This window comes from Hippocampus guttulatus, chromosome 4, assembly GCF_054856545.1.
Source record: "Hippocampus guttulatus isolate MCC_2025c chromosome 4, RoL_Hgut_1.0, whole genome shotgun sequence".
Classification (NCBI taxonomy): Eukaryota; Metazoa; Chordata; class Actinopteri; order Syngnathiformes; family Syngnathidae; genus Hippocampus; species Hippocampus guttulatus.
Genome location: NC_141264.1, coordinates 26652748 through 26675777, shown reverse-complemented (window position 1 = coordinate 26675777; position 23030 = coordinate 26652748). Strand labels below are relative to the sequence as shown.

Here is a 23030-nt window from a genome sequence, read left to right as displayed (position 1 = left end):
AAGAATTGTAGCGCCTTCATTTGTGGTCACCGTCTGCTTATTCGGGGCACCTGCGACGCGCGCTAAGCTAACTCGCTACATCCGTATCTCGACAAGCCATCTTGTCAAGAGCTCGACTTGTGTTGTTCGTGTGAACCTAACAAGATCCGAGGTCGTGCAAACCCGACGAGCCACCAAAAACATGAGCGTCAAAGTCACTGTTGTACTTGGCGTGTGCCTTTTCACCAAGTAGCGTGTTTTCTCTGCTTTTTGTGCAGAAACTGGCGTTCCAGGTGAAAACAAACCGTGTTGCACTACAGATCGGAAAAGGATCAAAAAAAATTTTTTTTCCCAACGAGTCCACGCTTTTAGTAGGGTCACACCTTAGGTTGTCACGGAACACAACAGTCTTGAACGGCTGGGCTCGATTTTCGGGGTCACTCTGCAGAATGTTTTATTTTTATGATTTTCTTTTATGTACTATGTGTGTGTGCGTGTGTGTGTTTGCGTGTGTGTGTGTGTGTGTGCGTGTGTGGTGCCTTTGGGGAGGTCTCAGCTTGTGTGTGACTGTTCCTAATTGGGCTGCGGGCGGGGGGCCTCAGGTGGTCTGCAGGCTTCAGACTTGCTGGGTCGTCTCACAGTTCACTCAACTCCCAGTGCGGAAGAAAGATGCCAAGCCCCCCCTCTCCCCCCCACACACACACGTGCGCGCACACACAGATACCTGTGCAAAGTAGCAACGCACAGCAGTGCCCTTCCTCACCCTGGCCCACCCCCACTATAAGGGTCCCTGTGGGCACCAATGACCCATCTTAATGAGACACACACACACACACAGTCCTGTCACGCACAAGCTGAATAATTTAGTGTGTGTATGTGTGTGTGTGTGTGTGTGCGTGTTGAAAATGAAAATGCTTACAAGAGCAGATGAAATATGAAAAAAATTGCACAAAAGATCTTTTTTTTTGTCTGTGGATGAATACACCATAAGGATTATTTTTCCGGTGAAAAACATCTTTGACTTTGTTTTTGAACAAATGAGATTATGCAAAAAGATTGCCCTTTATTAACGACTTTTCTCGAAAAAAGAACGTAGTTATAACCATGGTTTATTTTTCTCAAATTTATAACGATGATTTTATCTTCAGAAAAAAATATCTTGAATTTTTTTTACACTGTTAAATTTCTCAGAAATAAGAAAAGAAAGAGAAAAAAACGTTTTTCCTTAAAAAAAAACATTTTGAAATGTTTTTACTTTACTACTAAAAAAAAGAAGGATACTTTTGAATTTTAAAAACCAAAAAAAAATTCAACTTTGAGACCGTGTCATGGTACCCCTGGTGGAAAGAAAAAAAAATCCTTTTGATGAATGTTGCTAACGAAGTGCGCAAAAGTGCAGATGGTGACACAATCTGTTGTCAAGAAAGTTTCCAAAGGTTCCGTGTGCTTGGAACACGACGCCGATGAGCAGGTTGAGGAAAGATGAAGGATGAAGATGACGGGAAGAGGAGAGGAGAATGTCTTTCAGCAGACCCCCCCCCCCCCCAACCCCACCGACCCCTCTTTCTAGAAAGTCTCCACGAAGCTTCTCGCTAAGCACAACTCCTCTTCTGTTAGTTAGATTCTGACACCATCAATTGTAAATCGTGTCGGAATTAGAGACCGGCTACTGGCTTTTTTTAAGGGAATTATATAATACAATACAATACATGCTGATTTATATAGCATAGAATTATGGACTAAACTTAAAAAAAAGGGGGAGTAAGATTGACTGAGACAGCAAAAAATTTACTCGTGTGCCTTTGTTGTGCCTCGAAGGCTTGACACGGCGCACGCCCCCGCTCCCGCTTGACGCAAGGCCGCGCAGCCCACCTATGCGCTCTGTCCGCACCAATTGTCGCATCAAGGCCTCGCTCGTGTCAGCCTGAGGCTTTATGCTCGTCACCGCACTGAAACACAGTTTAGCATTAAGAAAGCGCCAAAGCGTAAGGCTTTCAAGACTTAATACCCCCCCCCACACACACACAATGATCCATTCCATCACCGCTTTCACAGAGCGTTTGCTTATTTTTTTTTGCGTAATGAAACATGACAAGGTCAAGACACCTTTGTTGTTAAGTATGAGAGGGATTTTCAAACAATTTGAATCGTATCGCATAATTATTTATTGTTTCGGGCTTTACAGGGTTAAGATGCTTAGCCAAGTAAGTGCTTTGAATTTTTTGACTATCGACATCAACTTAATGAGTTAAACTTTGATAAAGGCGTATGCAGCTGTTGCAATTGTATTATTGTTGATGTTTGACGTGATGTGTTCTGTTGTATTCTTGTTATTTTACGTTGACATTTCTGTAAAGCTCTTTTTGTTACGGCTACGCCTGTTGTAAACTGGCGAAAGGTGGCGTTGGTGTCTCGCGCATGCGCGCTTGTGCATCTTCCGCATTTTCCTTATACGCATGCGCATCTTCACATCCTGCCAGTTCGAAAACAGCGCGAGGGAAATACGAAGTAAAAGGTAAGTTTCATCACTCGAATATTACTCCCGATGGCCACCACTCGTACTTTTGGAGAACTGCACAGCGAGTTTGGCCAGCTTCGTGAGCCATTTCTTTTGGCGACCGTAGAGTGTCACGGTGTAACTCGCGCCGGACTTCTGAACGCTTTTACGTTTCATGACTCGACAGGCGGTTATCTCGGATAGGCCGTTATTCTGAAATTGTTCGTGTTTCGCGTTGATAGTCGGCGCGTGGTGCGTACACGAAGCAGCCCCAGAACCCGACAAAAGCACAACGAGGCTTCCTGTTCGTCACGTCGCATCGTCTCCGTTTCCACGGTTCGGTGTAACTCTCTTCATGGTTTTCTTCGAAAATGGAGGTCATAGTCGCTGTTCTCTGTGGGCCGAATTGGCCAGTGAACAGCGCATAGTTGTATAAGCGTGCGATACGGAACCTCTTGCGTATACAGTAATCCCTTTTATCGCGGTTAATGGGGACTAAAACCACCCGCGATAAACGAAAATCCGCGAAGTGGCGACAACCAGAAAGGGGGGGGGGGGAAATTAAAGTTGCAATGATTATTTGTGTTATTATTATTGCATAGTGTTATTTTGAGCATCAAATCATCGTTTGGAGACTTGAAATTGTCCAAGTCCTCAGAATTTCACCTACAACGGTCAATATTTTCCAATTTCTGCACTCCTTCATGAAAGCAGACATAATCAAACTTTTGTAAAGCTCTGCTTTCACTTTGGAAAACAAAGATTGACGTTTTTGCCCATTTTCTGACATTTTGTGGACTAAACCAGTCACTGAATCTTCATTGATTTATGTTTGTGAATTTTTGCACTAAATGTCCTTTATTTGAATATAGAGATGGAAATTAAAACGTGACTTTAAAAAATCCGATTCAGCTGTTAATTGACAAAATAATGTGCAAATTAATTGATGATTAATATCATCGTTCGGTGCAGCCCTAGAAAAAAAGCAAAACCTGTTTTGACAAATGCCCTCGTTTGTTTTCTCTTTTTTTCTTAGTGGGGTGATAACATTGAAACCCTAAAATGGGGTGGGGAGGGGGGTGCTAAAATGTTTTAATCCCATATCGGCCAGCCCAAGGCGATGGAAGGTTCAGAATGTGTCATTGTCTTGCTTGGCTGCCCGCTGAGAGGATTTATTTTTTCTTCTTCAAGGAGGATCTGGACCATGTTTCCGATCTGAAGGTAAGCACATAAAACAGCTGATGTGTGGGAAGACACGGATAAAGAAAAAAAAAAGTACTGTATCTGTGTTTGGCAGACAGCATGGAAATGGAGACGAGGCGCTTAAACGGTTTATGTGAGCAGAAAAACGTGTCCGTCCGACTTGGAGCGTAGCGTCGTCTCGGCTAGCTTAGCGTGGCTGTTGTCGTAGCACAAAGCTTCTTTGATCTGTGGCGTCGGAGCTGATTGGTTGAAACCACATTTTTTTCCCGCAATTTTGAGGAAAGTCCACTTTCATCTCTGATGTATAGAAAATTCACTTTTTTTTTTGTCCTCCTGGGATTTTCTTTATTTCTCCCGATAACAAACACGTATTTGTATAAACTTGCATCGGCTTCCACAGAAATCAGTGAAATCAATAAAGTGTGAAAATGATGAAAGAGAGAAAGCAGAAAAACAAAGCAAAGTATTTGCATGCACCAAAAAAAAAAAAGGACCCCCCCCCCCCCCCCCCCACTAACATTGATTAATTGGATGCAGCCCTCGCTTCAGGTGAGTTTGTGTGTTGTTGTTGTTGTTTTCTCCCTCTCAAGCCAAAGCAAGCGAGAGTGACGCGTAGCATCCGGAAGGTCAAAGTCGGTCGGGTAACGTGGCTGAGCCCGCAGCTCTCCAATGACTCCTTCCTCTTCTGAATTGGGCCCCGCCGGGCTCCTCTGTCACCCTCCAAAGCGCCGAGGTTCACCCCATTCCTTTCCGCTCGAGCGAACGCGGCGTCTGCCCGGCAGGCTGTTCCCGCCGCACGACGCTCACACTCGAGCTAAGCGACTGTGACAGGAAGCCGCGCGCTACCTGCTGGGAACACTTTCCTGGGTTGCTCTCCCACACACACACTTGCCCCCCTTTGCGCTCAGCTCGTTTCCTCGCAACGGAGGACTGCAAAACGGAGGATTGTCTGTGTTGGTTTTCGCTTGCGTCATTCGGGTGACGAGAATGCGCAAAGGCCAAAATGGAGGCTGCCGGACTCTGGCTGTTTGCGGAAGACGCTTCACGTCCAATCCAAAAAGGCTTCCTCGTGGCGTCGGGGGAATTTCGATCTCTGGCGGGAGGGGAATGACACCCGCCCGCTGGTTCACCCGCCTGTTGCCGAAAGACTCGCTGAGCTTCCAAATTGCGGGTTTTTAGCAAGCCCTCCTCAAAACGTCATCCAGAAATGAGACATGATGAAACTGATGGATGTGTTTTGGGGCCCCCGCCCCCTCCAGGCCGCCGCCCTCGCCATGCCTGTCATCGTGTTGGCGGAAGGGGCGGGGCCAGGCGGCCACCTGACCATCATTCCGATCGCAGACATCAGCGCCGACGGCGAGCACAGCCACCACTCCATCAAGGTGAGGTCGTCACGGCAACCGCTTGCAGTTTTTCTGCAAAATTGCCGCATTCCATCAAACCCCTCCCACCCCCCCCCCCAAAAAATACAAAAGATGCAATCTATTAATCGCTCAGTCCAAGAGTATTGTAACACATTTTGTGTGTGTGTGCGCGCGCGCATGTCCAGGGCCGAGTGGTCCACAAAGGGCCGCTGGTGTCGTCGCCGAGTCACGGCTTTGTTCTGAAGGCCGTCATTGAAGGTACGAACCCGGACTTCACTTTGGACGGCGGCTTGACTGACTCGGGCTTGTGCGTCGGGCGGCCGCCGTCGCGCTCGTCAGAAGAGGAGAAGGCTGGGCCCAAGGAGGCCTCGTCCATCAACTTGGTCCTGCTGGGGATGCTGGCCAGCGACTTCTTCCAGGCTGTCAATCAAGGGGTACGTCCCATTGCCGGCTGATCCATCCTGCTCATCACTGAGCCCCCCCCGCTTGGCCGATGATGTCCTTTCGCTCGCTTACGGGCACTTTTGCCGACAGACGCCCTCCTTCGGGTTGTTTCTGGAGAGTTCCTTCGAACCTGTCGGTGTGTCACATCTGTCCAACCCCCCCCCCCCCCCCCCCCACAATGTGCTCTCCGTCTCGCGTTTGCCGCCAGGACGTGGTGACGGCCTCGGGCTTCGCGGTGGGCAAGTCTCCCACGGCGCGGAAGGACAAATGCCATTCGTGCAACCTGCTGCTGTCGGGGGAGCAAGCCTTCGTCCGCGTGAGCGCTCCCCGACGACGTCGTCATCGTCCGTCGGGCACGTCGCCGCTACCCGTCGCCGCTACCCGTCGCCGCTACCCGACTCCGTCTGTGTTTCGGTGCTTCAGGTGTCTCGGCGCCCGCCCGCTCGGCTCGCGTCTCCGCAACGAGCCAAGAAGAAAAAAACGTCTGCCCCGACTGCGGTCAGAAGCCTCATCAAGCTGCCGGACGGTTGACCCTCGGCGATCCGACTTTCTGGTGATTGTTCCCGTCTTATATCCCCCCCCCCCCCCCCCCCCCCCCCGCGCAGGTTCCCGGCGCGCCGCCGTGTTCGTACGTCAAGCTCGGCGACCTGAAACCCGGAGCCGTGGTCAACGTGTACGGCGTGGTGGTCTTCTTCAAACAGCCCTTCAAGAGCCGCGGCTCAGGTCGGCGCCGGCGCTCTTGGAAATGAAACTGCTGAAATGGAGGCAAAAAGGGGGGGGGCATCATTTGACAGCAAACGCACAAGTTGCCGCATCTTTTTGGGTTTCCGCCGATTGGCTGGCAGTCGCTTCCAAACGACGTAGGAAGCGATGCGGTTTCGCGCTCGCCACAGTGATCTCGCCCCCCCGTGCAACTCGGCGGCATCGGTTGTCTCCTGTGCGCAGACCTCTGCTCCATCCTGAAGATCAGCGATCAGTCGGGGCAAAAGGTTTGCTGCAACATCTTCTCCGCCAAACTGGAGACGCACCCGCAGATCTTCCAGATCGGCGACATCGTGCGCTTACGCAAAGTCAAGGTCCAGTACGGCCCGAGAGGTATCGCAAAGATGCCGTCCGCGCCTCACGCCCCCCCCCCCCCCCCCCGCAGGCTCAGCTGTTCAAAGGTTTGCCGACGCTGATCACCACCCACGGCTTCTCCGCGCTGACCTTCAGCGGGACGGTGGGCGCCGAGGTGGAGCCGCGGGGCCGCGACCCCGCCCGCCGCTTCTCGGAGGAGGATCGGCGCATGGTGACGGAGCTGCGCTCTTGGGCGGCCGGCCGGGATCTGCTGCCCCCGGACCCCACCGTCTCGCTGGCCCGCGTTCGGCCCAGAATGTACTTCAACCTCGCCTGCCAGCTGCTCGCCAAAGCGCCCGTCGACTCCAACTGCACCCTGCTCAGGGTAAGGAACCCCCCCACCACTCCCCCCAACCCAATTTCGAACCGTCTCTTGGGACATTCCACGAGGAAGGGCTTGAACTGGCTTTTGACAGCGATTCCATTTTCTCTTGGGCCCGTTTGCTGAAGCCATCCCGTCCTCAAGCGGTTTTTGTCCCCCCCCCCCCGCAGGTGTGGGACGGCACCCGGTGTCCGCACGCTCTGCTGAACGTGACGGCGGACTCGGACGGGGCGGAGGGGCCGGCCTCTTTCGGCGAGGAGCAGGAGAAGCTCATCGTCAACGTGCTGGTGTACGACGAACACGCGCAGTCCGCCCAGCAGCTCAAGGTTAGAATTCCCACCCAAAAAAAACCCACACGGTGGCCCACCAAAACGGCAACCCCCGCCCGTTACATTCGGTCAAATGAATCAAGTGTGCAGACGTTTTGAAGAGGCTCTCGCCCGGCCGATCGCTGACATTCAGCTTTGTCCGAGATTCCGATCGGCACAGCTTTTGAGTTGAGGATGCCGATGAGGCGGCGAGTCGCAGCCCGTCGCGTCAACTGAGACTTTGGAAGGGTTCGAAGCAGAGCGTGTGCGTGTTGCCATGGTGAGAAAAGATGAGCAAGTCGAAGGAGTGGATGCAACAAAAACAACCCCAAAAAAAATTGCACGTCAGCCCTGTTCAATCAACGTTCAATATTCAATCAACACGATCGCTGTCAACGACAAATCTTCAACACTGAGAGCGTTTCGCTCTCTGCGACCCCCCCCCCCCCCCCCCCCCGTGGCTCTCGCTCATTATCTCCAGTTTAGCGCTCACGCTTGATGGGAGCGAACTCCGCATTTCTGTGTCACCGAGCGCCGCCGGGCTCGCGCGGCGGCCTGTTGTTTTCCGAAGTCGTTGCGCTGAGCGAGCCGGCCGGGCTTTTTTTTATGTCGGGCCCGCCACAGCGTCACCCCCCCCCCCCCCCCGAGAAAGGCGGCCGGGGCGTAATCAGGAAGCCGCCGTATGCGTGCCAAAAAGGAGCTGCCGGCTTCCTCCGAAAAATTCTCAAGCAGCCAGCCAGGCTCATTTCTTGAGCTTGTCTCGGCTTCGCAGTTGTTTTATCTTTCGCAAAGGTCGAAACTTTGCTTTCTTTTTGGGCAACATGCTCGCTTGTCTTCTGTTTGGGGGGGGGGGCGTGGCGTGAAACGTTTCTTCTATTTAGGGAAGTGCAGCAGGAGTTGCATGGCATTCATTTTGGAAAATGCAACCACGCCCAGTCTTGATTTGCCACCCCCCCCCCCCCCCCCCCTGGGAGTCTTTGGGCTGCTTTTTCTCTTGTCACTCAGCCCCTCCAACATTTACGCTCTCCGCAGATTCAGCGGGAGAACGCACCCAGAAAAAAAAAGCGTGTTTGCGTGCCGTCCCGACGGGCATTTTCACTCTTTTCGGCGCAACTCCATCCGCTCGCCAGGTGCCGCGACCAATCGTTTTTCCAAATGTTGTCGTCGGGCTGTCTTCAAATGTCGCAACGCCTTCGGCCCCCCCCCCCCCGATTGACGCTTGGCCGGAGATTGACCGGCTGGTCTTCTTCTTCTTCCTCTTCCGCTCTTCAGCTTTGATGCGAGTGCGCCTCGCGTATGTTTGTCGCTTCCTTGAATGCGGGATGCCAACGGCAGCGAGGTCGTCGCCGTGACGAGGAGGAAGAAGAGGAAGGCATCTTTCCGTCAGTCATCTTCAGGCATGTCGTGACAACCATGGGGGGGGGGGGGGGGGAGGCCGGCCGAGTTTAATGCAACAGTGCCCCCTGCTGGGCTCCACGGGGCGGAAGAAGCAACGCTGACTGAAGAGAGGAGAAATGATTACATTTGCACCCCCCCCCCCCCCCCCCCCGCAAAAAAAAGTAGTGATGTTGTCGCACTGAGCTCGAAAGCGAAACGACCAACGATGCGTTTTGCCTCTCGATGGCGCGCAGCTTCCGAAAAAGAAGACAACCGAAGAAAGGCTTTTTTTTCTTTTTTTTTTGAAAGAAAGCCAGTGGTTGATGGTTTGATTTCCCGAAATGCAAGACAAACTTTTGAAGTTGGACTTTAGTCAAAATAAGAACGTTGCCCGCTCTTCAAAAGAAGACAAAGCACTTTGGTTCAAAGAAACGCGGCCGCTTTCAACCCTCGCGAAACGTCACTCTTGTCCCGTCTGACTCGGCGCCGCCTCACCGTTGCGTCCTGCGCCGCCAGCCCGGAGACTTTGTGAAGATCTTCAACCTGCGAGCCATCGCGGGTTCCGACAAGATCCCGGGGCGCAGCGAGGGTCTCTCCTTCCACCTGCACGGCGGCACGGCGTACGGCAGGGGCGTCCGCCGTCTGCCTGACGACAGCCCCGACCTTGGCGAGCTCAGGAGGTGGGTGACCTTTCTCGCGCCTTCTCCGCCCAGCGCCGCGATGAGCCCCCACCGCGTCCAGCGTCTGTGTCGCCTTCCCGCTTTGCGCGCAGAGTCATGCGGGCGTTCCGGGAAAGCCACGAGGGGACGCCACCCGAACCGCACGACTCCGCCATGTGGGAAATCCAGAGCGCGCCTCCGAAGTCTCCGGGTAAGCGTCGTGATTGGTACAAAATTCAACCCCGAACAATTTGCCTCGTCGCAATCGACACATGAAAGTTGTCCGATGTGAAAGCGGCCCCTCGCGTTTGGAGAAACGCGGGCGACAAATGTTTGGACACCCCCTCGGTTGAGCTCATGGATGTGTGCTGCCCTCTGCCGGCCGCAACGAGCTTTTGTCTCACTTCATCTGACAAATTGCGAGCGGGAAGCACGCGTGCGCATTGGAAGAAGCTCCCGCGTGTCTTTATCCATTTTTCTGAGCAAATAATCGGACGACGCCTTTTTTGGAAGTCGTATAACCGCCGTGCCCTCTCTGTCTCGTGTTTTTAGGGGGCGGGGCTTCAGCGGAGGTCAGCACAGGTATGAAACACAATCGTGCAGCGGCGGATCGGACTGATTTGAGTATTTAGTCATAAATTGAAGCTGGTTAGTCCCGTGGCAGCGGCTTGAAGTTTGGGGCGATGCCTTTTTTTTTTTTGTCTTTGGTCCATTTCCATCATCTTTGCGTTTTGCGCCGCCTTCCAGAGAGAAGCTGTCATCACGACGTCCGTCCCGTCACTCTGGGCGAGCTGACGCGTCGCCGGCCCGCCGCTGGCGTTCATCACGTCAGAGCCCGGCTACGATCCTACGAGCCACATCGACTCCACCGGGCGCTCAAGCTCTACTGCAGCAAGTGCACCTCCATGTACGGCGCACGCGTTTTGATCGCTCGGGAGTCATTTCCTCGCAATCGGCTCCCCCCCCCCCCCCCCCCTCAAAATTGTCGCGGGCCTCTAGGCAGGACGTTCCCGACGACAAGCGCGTGGCGAGCGTCTTCGCCGAGGGCTACGCCACCGACCTGGGCGCTCCTTCCGCCCGCCCGCCGCCGGCGCCGCCCTGGTCCATCTCGGGGCGGGTCTACCTGCCCGGCTACGACCCGGTGAAGGGACCGCCCGCTCGCGTGCTCGCCGTCCACCTGTCGGAGCGACTCATCTCCCAGGGGAGGAACAAGGAGCTCGTCTTCCTCACGGGTAACGAGTGGTCGCAGCACCCGGACTGCAACTAACCCCCCACCACCCCCGTTTTTTTTTTTTCTTTGATGAAATCAAAACAAAAACGCTTTTTTCAAAATGCAAAAGAGGAACTGAAACTGCGTTTGACGCTTACGAAACGAAAGGCGCCTCTCCCAGCTGTCTTCGGGCAATCGGCGGCGTACACCCTCAACTGGTCGCCAGCCAATCGCGGCGCGCGCACACACACACACATATATGCATCCCGACTTTTTTTGCCGTTACATTTTTGTCTGTGATCCTGCAAATGCTTTTGTTTGAATGCTTCTCCAGGTTCCACGCTCCAGGAAGCGCGTCAGCTCGCGGGCACGTACCACAACGTGGTCCCCGTCCGCTCGGCGCCGGGATGTCATCCGACTCTGCTGGACCTGAGCGCGCCCTTCCTTTTTCGCGGCAAGAGGAGGTTCTACGGGTCGGGACCGCAGACGAATAACGCCGCCTCGTCATCGTAACCGGCTGGTGACTTCCGGTGTGTGTGTGTGTGTGTGTGTCAGGTGTAAGCGATGTTCCGAGGGCGCCGCCATCAGAGAACCGACAACCGACAGAGACAAGGTCATAGACGAGAAGATCATCGCGGAAGGTCGGTGTGCAGGTTTCACGTCATCTTTGTAGTTGTTGGTACTTTTCCTCACTTGTGGCTTCCTTGAGTCAAAGCGGCTGTCCCGATGGCTTTGGCCGATGTTTTCTGTGCCGCGCAGCTTTTGGCGTTCAACTGCTGAAGTTGGTCCTGCTGCTCAAGTTCCGTCTGCAGGACGCCAGCGACGAGCTGGACGTCTTCCTCTGGAGAGACGCGGTCAGTCGGAGCGGCCCGGCCCGGCCCGGCCCGGCAACCCGCCGCTTCATGATTGTCCGTCTTTTGATCAGGAATCCTTTTTCGACGTGTCGGCGGACGATGCCGCAACCAATCAGGAAGCTCAGGACCAAATCCGCCGAACGCTGGACTCCCTTTGTCCGCCGAAGGGCGCCGGAGGGGAACGGCCCTGGCTGGACTTGTGTTTGGCGGCGTACCGGGCCAACGACGTCGAAAACCGGCAAACCCACTACCAGATCTGTCACACCAGCGTCAAAAACGCCTTCACCCAAAAAGACACGAGCCAGTAAGACTCACTCGGGCTTTATTTTATCTTTATATAAAAAGAAATGACAGTTAGGAAGACCCTTTCAAAATAATTCAGTTGCTGTTGATCATGTTGCCGCCCTTCAAAATAAGACGGTCGGCTCTAACTTGCAGAATCTTTTGCGGTCATTTTGCAAAAAGCAAAGAAAATGTGACAAATGGGCAAGGGGTCGGGACACGACGGGAAGTGGAAAAAAAAGGGTAAATATGGGCAAAAGTCTCGGGACACGGATGGGAATTGTGCAGAGGAAGTGAAAATCTGTTCTGGACTAAATGAATGGGACACATAGAGGAAGGAATGCCATTTGGGCGCTCCAATTGAAAAGCGGGGAAAACGTGGCATTTGGACACAATTCTTCAGATACATACGGCCAGTGAAGAAAATGTGCAGAAAAGTATCAGGACATACAGAAAGTCAAAACAGAAACACGATAACTCTCGATCAGAAATAATAACTTCATTGCACACTGCTTAACTTCTTTTTGCACTTGTGTGACAGGTGAAAATGTTCGAATGTGACGTCATTGAAGCCGCTGCCAGTTCAGTCAATAAAGTTGTTATGGTGGCCAAAGCTTTACCCTGAAAACGATTCATTGGCAATTTACGACGAGGACATTTCCTTTTACAAAGCGAACAACTCGGAAGTCGTCTGTCTTGTGGTCTGATTCACTTTTTGGACAGTTCCAACGCCCACCCGGCCCCCACTCCCCCCCCCCCCCCCCCCAGAGCCCCCTTGGGCCCGCCCCCGCTGCACCCTCCGTCGCTTCGGGTTCCTCCGTCATTCCTCGCCGACCTCTGAGTCGCCCTGACCGGCTTGCCTGCTGAGAGTCACCCCCCGCCCCCCTCTCATCGGAGGACTTCCTTCACTTCGAACGCAAGAGACGAAGGGCTTCGTTTTAAGCCTCTTTTTTGTTGTTGTTGTTGTTGTTTTTTAAAAAAAATCCCGAAACAAAGTTGACATGGCTCGCGCGCCGCGGGCCTCCGGTCGGTGTTGGCTTTAACGGAACCGTGCCGTCATGCCCCTCCTGGCCCGGCTGTTGTGCGTGTGCATGTGCGCCGAGGCCGCCACCGCCACCGCACTCGCGGACGAGCGGAGCCGGCGGTGGCGCGCGTTCGACGCGGAGACAACGCCGACAGCGTCGCGGGACGTCCTCCGCCCGGAGACGGAGAGGGAGTCCGAAGCCGCCGCGGCGCTTCCGCCGAGCCCGGCCGCGCCTTGTGAGGGCGGCCACCCGGCGCCTCGCGCGCATGCCGAGCGGCGCTCGAGCGAGCGCGACCCGGCGCCGAGGACGAGGAGCCCGAGACGCGCGCGCCGGCGAAGCGGCGTACTCGGCGGGCGCTTCCAGCCGTCCTCGCCGTCGGTCCTGGCGCAGGAGCAAGACGAGCCCGAGCCTCCCTCGAGCTCCAACGCCAGCGACTACGACGACTACGCGGCGACCGACGCGCCGCCGCCGGACCGCGGCCCCCCTCGCAGCCGAGCGAAGCGGCTTCGGAACCCCTTCTACCCGCTGGGCGCCGGCGCATGCGGCGCCTACGCGTTGCTGGCGGCCGCCGCGGCGGTGGTGTGCGCGGGCGTGCTGGGCAACGTGTCGCTGATGTGCATGGTGTGCCACAACTACTACATGAGGAGCATCTCCCACTCGCTGCTGGCCAACATGGCGCTGTGGGACTTCTTGGTGCTTTTCCTGTGCCTGCCGCTGGTGCTCTTCCACGCCCTCACCGACGACTGGCTGCTGGGGGAAGCGGCCTGCATGCTCGTCCCCTACCTGGAGGTGAGCGAGGCATCCACCCGTCGCTGCGCTTCTTCTTCTTCTTCTTCATCATCCCCTTCCTCTTCTCTCCTTTTCTTTTGTCCTCCTTCATCCAACTCCCTTTTGGGTCTCATCCGAGTCCTCCTCTTCGGCTTCCGACTTCTGCTTCGGTCACCCCGCTTGTTCTTTCTCCTTCCGAATTTCTCCTCATCCTCTTCCTTGTTGTCTTCCTCCTCGGCTCCTCTGCCAAGATGAATTGAAGTCGACGAGCGCGCTGAGTTGCAGCAAATGGTGCTGACGTCATCCATGGCGTTCCACAGGGCGTCCTGCCAAGTCCACTGGAGCTTTCATTCTCGTTTGTTTATTTGGATGTTGACGGCGCTCGAGCCGAGCGGTTAGCGCGTCGGCATCATATCTCTGAGGTTCGGGCTTCCCATCCGAGCCTGGCTTTTCGGCGGCATTGCAAAAACGCCCCCAAACATCGGAGCCTCAAAATTGTCCGTCGCTGCGATCGTGACCGTGAATGGTTGGTTGCAAGGGCCGCGCGATTGGCCGGCAACTCGATTCCAAGATTTGTCTTTTAGTTTGAAGGACGCTGGTCTTCAATTCTGGTGGGCTGTGAGCCTTTTTTTTTTTTTTTTTTTTTTCAATTTTATGGAGTAAAGGACAGCAAAAATCAAATTTTATCGAGATTTTATCTTTCTGGAGATGTTTGTGCTTTCTGACGAATTTCATCTTTTTTTTTATGTCTGAAAGGACAGCAAAAGCCAAAATATGCCCCAAATCCTACTTAGTCTTTCATTGCGGTAAGTGCAAGAAGCAGATTTGCATCGGAGGAGCTTTTCAATGTTTGATCTGCTCAGCATGCACCTTCGGGTCACGTGACAAGCCTTTAGCCAATCACAGCGCAGATGACAATGGGACGGCGTGCTCAGATTAGACCCGATTAATTCTTGCGTTCTTCTTTGCCTTTTAATCCTTTCATTTGATTTCCAAAATTTGCTTATGTATCCATATGCACCCCCCCCCCCCCTTCAGGTGGCTTCCCTCGGCGTGACAACATTCACCCTGTGCGCCCTGTGCATCGACCGCTACCGCGCCGCCGCCAACGTGCGCTCGTACTACGAAATGACGGACAACTGGGCGTCCACCGGCGCCAAGCTGGCGGTCATCTGGGTGGGGGCCCTGCTGCTGGCCCTTCCCGAGCTTCTCATCCGCCAGCTGGTGACGGAGGAGGGCGACGCCCCCGAGGGAGAGCCTGGGCCGGCGCGCCAGCGCTGCGTGGCGCGCGTGTCCATCCGCCTGCCGGACACGCTGTACGTGCTGGGCCTGACCTACAGCGGCGCCCGCCTGTGGTGGTTCTTCGGCTGCTACTTCTGCCTTCCCACGCTCTTCACCATCTTCTGCTCGCTGGCCACCGCCCGCAAGATCCGCGGCGCCGAGCGTGCGGCGGCGGCGCCCTCCCGCGGCACTCAAAAGCAGATGCGTCTGGAGAGCCAGATGAACTGCGCGGTGGTGGCGCTCGCCGTCCTCTACGGCTTCTGCCTCATCCCCGAGAACGTCTGCAACGTGGTGGTGGCCTACATGGCGGCGGGCGTGCCGCCCCGCACCCTGGACGTCCTGCAGCTGCTGAGCCAGCTGCTCCTCTTCTGCAAGGCGGCCGCCGCCCCCGTGCTGGTCCTGTGCCTGTGCGAGCCTTTCCGCCGGGCCTTCCTGGACTGCTGCTGCTGTTGCTGCCGGGAGTGCGGCGGCCCGAGCGACGGGGCCCCCCCCGCTGACGCCGCCGCCGACGAGCTGGAGCTCGCCCGCCGTGACGACGCCGACGGGGACGCGTCCGCCGCCTACGCCGCGGTGGCGACGCGCTGCTGAGATCAAAGACCCCGCCAGGTGGTGTCGGTCGATACGGTTTTTGGTTTCTGTAACCGGCAACCGGAGCGAGTAGGCTAACCGCGCGGTCGTCTCAGGCAGATGTCGCCGCGAGTAATGTCATGGATCAATAGACAATTGAAGGTTTGGGGGTTGGGGGGGGGTCGTCTTCTTCCACAGTCGCCGCCAGACTTGGTGGTCACCCATCAAAGGCACCGCTAGTTCCCACTGGCTGCACCAGTTGCAGTGGTCACTCGTCGCAGCCGCCGCCGTTGATGCTAGCTCATCTGCGGAGATGCTAGCTCGTCATCTCCGCAGATGAAAGTGGTCCGGCCGGGTTATTTTCCTTTCTGTTCCACGGGCGCCTTTGCTGCTGTCGGTCACGATTATCGTTTCGTGCGTCATGTGGAACACGTTTTTAGACACGTTAAGTCATTCAGTAGCAGCCAATTCTAGACCAAGTCTGAAAAGACGTTTAAAAACGTCTTTGGGAGTGAATGAGTTAAGGATCATTAAAAAAAAAAAAAGGTTCCGAAATGTGTATTTTGTCCATCGGTGCTTTCAAAGTGCTCCGGCTGGTTTTGCGTAATTGCAAGAAGGTCACAATGTCATTTGGCGTTTTCAGATCCATTTCCTGATGGGCGCCCGAGCCTCTCCCGGCTGTCTTCAGGCAGTAGGCGGGGGGGGGGGGGGACACCCTGAACCGGTTGCCAGCCACACAGTGGGAGTGTCACTCAGCTGGAACTCCGCCTCTTTTTTTGAGGGGGGTCATCTCACCATCGCTTGGACCGCTTCTCAGCTCCGCCGGCCGGCCCGGTGGCCTTGAGCACAAGGGACGCCATTGTCCCGTGGGCCCGCCCGCCCGCCGTGTGAACGGGCCCACAGTGTTCTGACACTGACGCATTGTGTTCCTTCTGGCCTCGCAAACAAGCAGCAAAACATCCCAAACGGCCAGTGGCCGACAGTCCCGGCGCAGCTCTCAATGGCGCTTCAGTTCAGCCCGGAGCCTTGCGTGGACCATGCCAAAATGCAAAACGGCCATTGTTGAGGGTGTCTTTGTTCGTGTTCATTGATCGTAATCGCGGAATGCCACCGCATCCCGCAAAAACCCCTTTTGGTGTGGTTTTGGCAAGGCCTGCGTGCTGCGCGTTTGGGTTTTTGCAAACCCGGCCGGCGGCCCCCTTGGCTCCTCCGGCCCCCATTCATTGGCGCGCAATGGGGCGGCGGGGACGGCAGAACGACGTGTACGCACGCTGACCCGGAAAACGCCGAGGTCCTGGCGGGTTCGTGCTCTTGGGGAGTTTCCACGGACTGGACCAAACGGCGGTCTGGATCGGGTGACGGTCTCACTTGTTTTTGTGTTGCTCTTCCCGCCTTCCGGTCACTGACCTTCCACCTGCCCCATGGCGAGTCACATGACCACCCACCGGCCCCACCCACCGGTTTCAGTGGGATTGCATCTTGGAGCGGCCGCTCGCCTCCGTTAGCTGCTGTCGTCACCCTTTAATCATACGCGCACCTTCTGGTTTCAGTCACATGACCACCAAGCGTCCGCTCTACGCCCACCCGCCCTCCTCCAGCGCCTCATCGGGGCGTTTCGTGAGATAATATTGTGAGAAATGTTCTGACGGTCCAATTAGCACACGAGAGGAGCTTTGGCGGAACAATGAGCGCTAGTGTATCCAACTTGGCCTCGTTGGGATTCCGGATTGTGTTGCCCCCTCCCCCCGATGGCGCAAGCATGGAAGGGGATTGGTGGGGCACAAAGTCCCCAAGAGGAGAATCCCTTTGGGCAGCTGGCGACCTAAAAAGCTTCCGACAAAGAATACAGACAATTAAGCTCTTCGTGACCCCCCCCCCCCTCCCCACACCCCCCATCCAAGCCCCATTTTGCATCCAAGCAGATTACGCACAATACGATCAACTTAAATGACGTGAGCTGCTTTTGATCGCTCCACCGTTGGAGACGCTCTTGGAGACTTAACAGAAAGTCCGTTTCGCGTTTAGCCAAAGCTCACGTTCCCTCTCGCACAAAAACGGGGCCGTTGTGACTTCGTTCGCTCAATTGTTGGAGTATAAACGGGAGAAGATTTTTTTAAAAATTTATTATACATTTGAGCTAAGCTAGTGCAATTTTTTTCACGCGGTTTGCCTTGGCGGGCCACATAAAACGATGTGGCGGGCCAAATCTGGCCCGCAGGCTTTGACACCAGTGCTCGAAATTGTACCGAGGTGTGATTGGAAGGTTTGCCAATCGATGTGCCCTGCGATTGTCTGGTGACCGGTTCAGGGTGTCCCCAGTCTAACGCCCTTTGACGGCTGGGATGAGCTCCAGCACGCCCGAGAGCCTCGTGGGGTCAAATGCCGTTATACACACGCACACACACGCACTAGAAGGAACTTTATTACCCATTAGAGGAATTTATTTTGGGCAGAACATCGCCGCACTTCCATTTTCTCCCAACAGGGGGTTACTACAAGCACGATCCATCAAAGTGATACTGTACTTGGGACCATAAATAAGAACCACAGATAAATATTGCTCACACAAATTTGGAATTATCAAATAGCGGCACTACCGGACAAGTTAATATGCGAGTGTCAAGATGGGAGGAATGCGGCCATGTCAACAGCTTGAGATGCAAGAAGAGGTGAACGGCGGCAAAGCGGCGCGGCACAGAAAAAAAAAAACGGTAGCCTCATCGCTAGCGCTCCGCGTTTCGGAGGAGACCCGTAGCGGCGGTCATCAGGAGCAGGTGCGGCCCCGCGGGCAGGCGACGCCCGCTCGACCTCATCTTGGCGTAGCGGTCGCCCGGGACGGCATTCACGTCCTCGGTCGAGCGGCACGGCCGCTGGTCGTAGCACATGCAGTCAAAGTGGCGGTCGAACCGGTCCACGTCGTCCTGGGACGGGCCGCCGCCGATCACCTCGAGCGGGCCGCCGCGGCGGCGGCGTCGGATGCGGTGGCGGCGCGGGTCCAGGTGGAGGTAGACGTCGTCGTCCCAGCGCTTGCGAACGCAGCGGCCGCGGCTCTGGCACAGCGCGGCGCTGCACATCTCGCTCGCCGCGGAGACGTTGAGGATGTACGGGTTCATCACATCCTCCAGGTGGCGCCGAGCATCGAAACACGAGTCCTGCGGGAAGACGGCGTCAAAGTCCGGCTGAAATCACACTACACAGCCCAAATCTCGCATTTCTTTGATCCGTCATGAAACTTGGCGGCCCGAGTCTCGTTCTCAACCGAGAACGCGCGCGAGATCCGGCCACTTTGTACCTCGCTGTCGGCGACATCCATGTCTCCCCAAGAAATGACGCCGGCGGCGCCGAGGGCGGCCGCCTCGCCGACGGTGCTGACCAGGTCCATCTGAAACAAAAGGCCCAATGAGGGGAGGGGGGGGGGGCACCCGGCGAGGCGTCCTTTTTTTTGCGACACCCTCACCTCCGACATGTATTGGTCCTTGCTGTCCTTGTAAACGGGCCGGACGTAGGCGTAGACGGGGATGGCGTACGAGCCGTTTGCGAGCCGCGACACCCTGGCGGCTTCAAGCAGGCGATGGCGCGCGAAGAGTCGCGCTTGGGCGGAGTCCCGCAGCGCAACTTCCAGGTAGATGGACGGGTAAAGGGCAGTGGACTCGTTCCAGAGCCAGGAGAGCTCGTCGTTGCGCCGCTTCTCGATGTCGGGACAGCGGCCGGTGAACGTGTTCATGTCCTGCTCGGAAGGTTGCAAAATTCAGGGCGATTCTTCCCGCGGGAATCGACCGAGGCTGGGAAATCGAGAACCCGGCCTGCTGAAGTTGCTACTGAACCACACCGATGTCACGGTTGTGTTTTCGGTCTGGCCAGCAGGTGGCATGAGCGGACTTCTGTGCACACCTGCTGCCAATCTATGATTAGTAGACTCTGTATTTAAGGACCCGTCTGCTGTGCGCCTGTTGTCGGAGTATCGCCTTTGCCTTGCTGCTTCCTTGCTCATAGACTACTTTGCTAGAGACCTCGTCGTGTTTCACTTTTGAAGTCTCGGGACCAATGGTTTTGTAAGTATGGTTTTTGTTTTGTGATTTGGCTTTCGCTTGCGTGTATTTGCTGCATCGTTTTTGTTTGTCTTCGCGGTTCTTATTTTTCCTCCCTTGCCTTTTGTGCAAGCGCTTTTTGTATATTAAAAAAAACAAACCTGCGAGCAAACGCCTTGCGCAAAACTGATGGGAGGTCTGCTTCTCAGGCCTTTCCAAGTGGCTACTCTGCCACCTTCCCCGAACAACATGCACTCCATTTCTCCCGCTCACTCGTTTAATCGTCAAATCCGGGGGGGTTTGCAAACATTATAAAAGGGTTTCGTAAAAACAACCCCCAAAAAAATCTTTCCACATTTTCAATTAAATCCTTTGGGCTGCTTCGCATCGAGAGGAGCCAGATGAGGTGGCTCGGGCATCTGATTCGGATGCCTCCCGGGCGCCTCCCTGGTGAGGTGTTCCAGGAACGTCCCACAAGCAGGAGACCCCGGGGTCAACCCAGGACACGCTGGAGCGACTATGTCAGCCAGCTGGCCCGGGAAGGCCTCGGGATCCGCCGGGAAGAAGTGGCCGGGGAGAGGGAAGTCTGGGCTTCCCTCCTAAAAGCTGCTGCCCCCGGCGACCCGACCCCGGATAAGCGGCGGAAAATGGATGAATGCAAGCTTACCTGGTTGTAATCATAGTTGTAACAGTCGGGGTAGAGGTAGTAGCCCCACAGCCGTTTGGGCCTCAAGCGCTTCCCGATGAGCAACGAGCGCAGGAAGTAGCGTTTGGCGGCGCGCTCAAAGAGCATCTTGGCCCGCTCCTCCGCCTCGTCGTCCGACAAGCCGGCGTTCCTGGCCTTCACCCTCTCCACCGAGAGCTGCCGGTAGACGTCCTTGCTGCCCCAGTTGCGGATCCACTGCGGGCGCCACTCCTCCAGGTCCAGCACGGCCAGGCCCGGCCGGTCGGCGGGGATGTAGAACTCGATGTCGTCCTGGGCCAGCTCCCGGTGCTCCCCGAGGTCCACCAGCTGGGGCAGGCCCTCGTCCACAAACTCGCCCGTGTCCTCGTCCACGTAGGGGACGATCCCGAAGCGGTCGGTGTAGAAGATGCTGACGGGCTGGTCGGTGGCCGTCCGCAGCGTGCTGCTCACCAGGTGGAATTGCGACAGGTCGAGGGGCAGGCCGAAGCGGCTCTGGCACAACTCCGTGGGCGCGTTCCACGTGAACAGGAACGGGCGCTTGGGCTCGATGGGCGCCGACGTCCACGGCGGAGCCTGGCCGCATCCCGGGCCCAGGAACAGCAGCGCCGTGACCAGACGGGCTACGGCTTGCTTCATTGTCAAGCTGCGCGCCCACAAAAAAAAGAAGAAATCAATGAATAGTCGAGCTTTACTTCTGGAAGGTTGTCCGACCACTCAAGGTTCGACACTTTGGGATTTTTTAGACTGAAGCCCAACAGTTTTGGCCCTCTGTTCACGCGAGTTGGGGAAAACTGCCGCCGGAGAACTTTTTGGTGGCAACGTTGACTTTTTCCAACTTTTACTTTTTTTTTTTTTGGGCTGTTATTCTTGTTCCAAAGAAACGTGTTGAGCTACAACTCATGAGCGTTTTGCGGAGTACGAAAAATGAAACTACCGGTATATTAACTAACATGGTAGCCATTTTCTACCCTGCAGTGGTGGGTGGGGTGGGGTGGGGGGGGGGGGGGGGTGACAACCAAACTTCAAATTACCCGTGCGAATGTGTCGTGAGACAGCACTTTGGCGCGCGTACATGTCAGAACATCTCATGCTGACAAAGACGTACTTGGCTTCCTTTTCGCCTCCGGCTGTTTTTCTGATTTCTATGGCACCATTAATGAGGATGTAGAAATCTTTTCATGTGCGTTGCCAAACTAAAACCACACACGTCGCCTTGCATCATCATCGCTTTTTTTTCCGATAAACGCTCTAGTGGCTTTGGACCCCAAAGTTGTCAATATGCGCTGCACTTTTTTTTTTTTTTTTAAAGATATAAGGTTTAAAATAAGCTTGTCGCATGTTGATGACATCACAATAAATCTTAATTGAGTCCAAATGAAACTCCAGTCCAATTTTTTTTTCTGCGCTTGGAAGACATTTTTGTGATGAAGTTATTAAAAAAAATAAAAAAAGATTTCACTGCTCATGTCCTGTTGGCGGCACGACTTCAGGACAAATGGACCTAAGAATTCGCCTTTGTGGAGAGAACAGGTTCTGCGGTGTGTCTAATTTGCGACGAAACAGTCGATAGTTATTTCAAAGGATACATTCAGAGGCTTATTTTGTTGAATTCACTTTTAAAACTTAGTACATGATATGGCTCTCACTCAAATACATTTCCAAATATTTTGCTTCCATGGCCCTCTCGGTCAAAAAGGTTCCCGACCGCTGCTGTACGGCACGTTTATGTTTACGAGGTCATCGGAGGGACCCGTCACCGGAGCGGTTCAGCGAGCCGCCTCGATCCTCGGTCCAATTTAGTAACCGGTCTGCACGCCACCACCCACCTGCCGTTCGTCTCTCGGGGAATCTCTGGAAAGTCCTCGGCGGGCGCCTGCGTAGAGACAATTGCCGAGATGTCCTCGACGTTCTCCAAAAACCCCGTCGAGCTCCCCGCCCGCCCGGCCTTGATGAGGGAGGAGGAAGACGATCCTCCGCGGCCACACGCGCGCGTCTGTTTGGACACGTAAGGAATGTTGGGAAATGGCAAATTTGGTCAATCGCGCCGGGGAACAGGAAGTCCACCGGGAATCGGCAGTCACCAGGAGAAACATGGCGGCAAAGTCTTGTACCCGCAAAGGGGTACACTTCCCCAAAGAGTTCTTTAAAATATTTTTTATGTGCTTTTTGGGGAGGAAAAAAAAAATGATCCTTCCATTTTGGGGACCTCCTACAAACTTGTGCTTGGGGGGCCACATTTGATATTTCAATGGACCAGGTCATTCATTCAACTTCAACTTCAATATTACATCATTAAATAGTTGTCATTTTTTTCAGCTGTTATTAAATGAAGCTAAAAAGCTCAGCCTTTCGAAACAATTAACCGATTGTTTGGAAAAAAATTAAGCGTTTTCCTTTTTTGTTCTAGTGACTCCCTCCGCCGAGAATGATGCTTTGAAGCTAGCAAGTTCCGCGCTCAAAGCCATTTTCCAAAATTTGGTATGCATGTTGAGATGGACATGCTCCCCGAAAATAAAAAGTCTCAACGGATTTTAGGCGGCCTCAACTCGTCACCAAGGATGCATTCTCAACTCAAATTGGCTTTCAGACGATGCGATGAGCTGAATCGGCCATTTGGAGGACCTTAAATCCGAGACGAACGGACCTAGCATCAGCCCTCATCGTCATCGGCCATACGTCGTCCTACCTTCGGGAAATCAAACTCGGCGGGCCGCAAGAAGGTGGCTCACCTCGGCTCGCTTGTGGCGACTGACCGACTGGCGACTTGGGGGCGGTCGCTCGGCGCTTTGCAGTCAAAAACACTTCAAAAGTCTGCGTGATGCTAAAGAAGCCTTGTGACATCACAAAGAGACATCCATTGTCTGACTTTTAAACCTTTTTTCTTTTTCATGGATGTTTTCCTCTCCGGTGGAGATTTGTGTGAGTTTCCAGATTGGGAGCAGGTGGGTCCCGCTGATTGGCTGATGCGGCCTGATTGCTGCCACGCGATTGGTGGAAAGAACGGCGGTCATTAATTTGGGCACCATGGCAGGCGTCCGTCAAAGACAAATCTGCTGCGGGA

At 54.7% G+C, this 23030-nt stretch overlaps 3 protein-coding genes across 7 annotated transcripts; 2 read left to right on the top strand and 1 right to left on the bottom strand.

Moving 5' to 3' along the window:
• Positions 1 to 2421: 2421 nt before the first annotated feature.
• On the top strand, positions 2422 to 12234 carry pot1 (protection of telomeres 1 homolog). 4 transcript variants are annotated; one of them, XM_086108791.1, is made up of 20 exons: positions 2422 to 2494; positions 3668 to 3697; positions 4939 to 5061; positions 5229 to 5301; positions 5383 to 5477; positions 5696 to 5803; positions 5911 to 5985; positions 6093 to 6210; positions 6433 to 6563; positions 6635 to 6928; positions 7096 to 7251; positions 9127 to 9290; positions 9383 to 9480; positions 9822 to 9851; positions 10017 to 10176; positions 10269 to 10501; positions 10814 to 10952; positions 11035 to 11120; positions 11239 to 11333; positions 11405 to 12234. In XM_086108791.1, the coding sequence occupies exons 3-20, from the start codon at positions 4954 to 4956 to the stop codon at positions 11639 to 11641; spliced, it is 2400 nt and encodes a 799-aa protein (XP_085964917.1). In that variant the 5' UTR covers positions 2422 to 2494; positions 3668 to 3697; positions 4939 to 4953; the 3' UTR covers positions 11642 to 12234. The 4 variants fall into 4 exon arrangements, 3 of the variants coding, with proteins under 3 accessions (XP_085964917.1, XP_085964916.1, XP_085964915.1); XR_015100665.1 differs by having other exon boundaries at positions 5229 to 5477; positions 10814 to 10933; positions 11405 to 11458; XM_086108790.1 differs by having other exon boundaries at positions 5229 to 5477; positions 10814 to 10943.
• Positions 12235 to 12414: 180 nt separating this feature from the next.
• Positions 12415 to 15804, top strand: LOC147207016 (prosaposin receptor GPR37-like). Its single transcript, XM_086108792.1, has 2 exons — positions 12415 to 13429; positions 14447 to 15804. Exons 1-2 carry the CDS (start codon positions 12674 to 12676, stop codon positions 15275 to 15277), a joined length of 1587 nt encoding a protein of 528 aa, XP_085964918.1. The 5' UTR covers positions 12415 to 12673; the 3' UTR covers positions 15278 to 15804.
• A 1871-nt stretch (positions 15805 to 17675) lies between these two features.
• Positions 17676 to 22734, bottom strand: LOC147207015 (hyaluronidase sv-hya-like). Of its 2 annotated transcripts, none has more exons than XM_086108793.1 (6): positions 22656 to 22734; positions 21796 to 21962; positions 19952 to 20612; positions 18714 to 18983; positions 18549 to 18638; positions 17676 to 18408 (listed from the first exon to the last, which is right to left on the bottom strand). In XM_086108793.1, exons 3-6 carry the CDS (start codon positions 20603 to 20605, stop codon positions 17980 to 17982), a joined length of 1443 nt encoding a protein of 480 aa, XP_085964919.1. In that variant the 5' UTR covers positions 20606 to 20612; positions 21796 to 21962; positions 22656 to 22734; the 3' UTR covers positions 17676 to 17979. The 2 variants fall into 2 exon arrangements, with proteins under 2 accessions (XP_085964919.1, XP_085964920.1); XM_086108794.1 differs by having other exon boundaries at positions 22699 to 22727.
• Between the last annotated feature and the right edge of the window lie 296 nt (positions 22735 to 23030).

Coding starts and splice junctions, on each gene's coding strand:
- pot1 (XM_086108789.1), top strand. CDS start 4,954: ATGCCTGTCATCGTGTTGGCGGAAGGGGCGGGGCCAGGCGGCCACCTG. Junction 5,062..5,228: donor ACAGCCACCACTCCATCAAG/GTGAGGTCGTCA, acceptor GCGCATGTCCAG/GGCCGAGTGGTCCACAAAGG. Junction 10,177..10,268: donor TGCAGCAAGTGCACCTCCAT/GTACGGCGCACG, acceptor GCGGGCCTCTAG/GCAGGACGTTCCCGACGACA.
- LOC147207016 (XM_086108792.1), top strand. CDS start 12,674: ATGCCCCTCCTGGCCCGGCTGTTGTGCGTGTGCATGTGCGCCGAGGCC. Junction 13,430..14,446: donor TGCTCGTCCCCTACCTGGAG/GTGAGCGAGGCA, acceptor CCCCCCCTTCAG/GTGGCTTCCCTCGGCGTGAC.
- LOC147207015 (XM_086108793.1), bottom strand. CDS start 20,605: ATGAAGCAAGCCGTAGCCCGTCTGGTCACGGCGCTGCTGTTCCTGGGC. Junction 18,639..18,713: donor AGGACCAATACATGTCGGAG/GTGAGGGTGTCG, acceptor CTTTTGTTTCAG/ATGGACCTGGTCAGCACCGT. Junction 18,409..18,548: donor TGGATGTCGCCGACAGCGAG/GTACAAAGTGGC, acceptor GTCTTCCCGCAG/GACTCGTGTTTCGATGCTCG.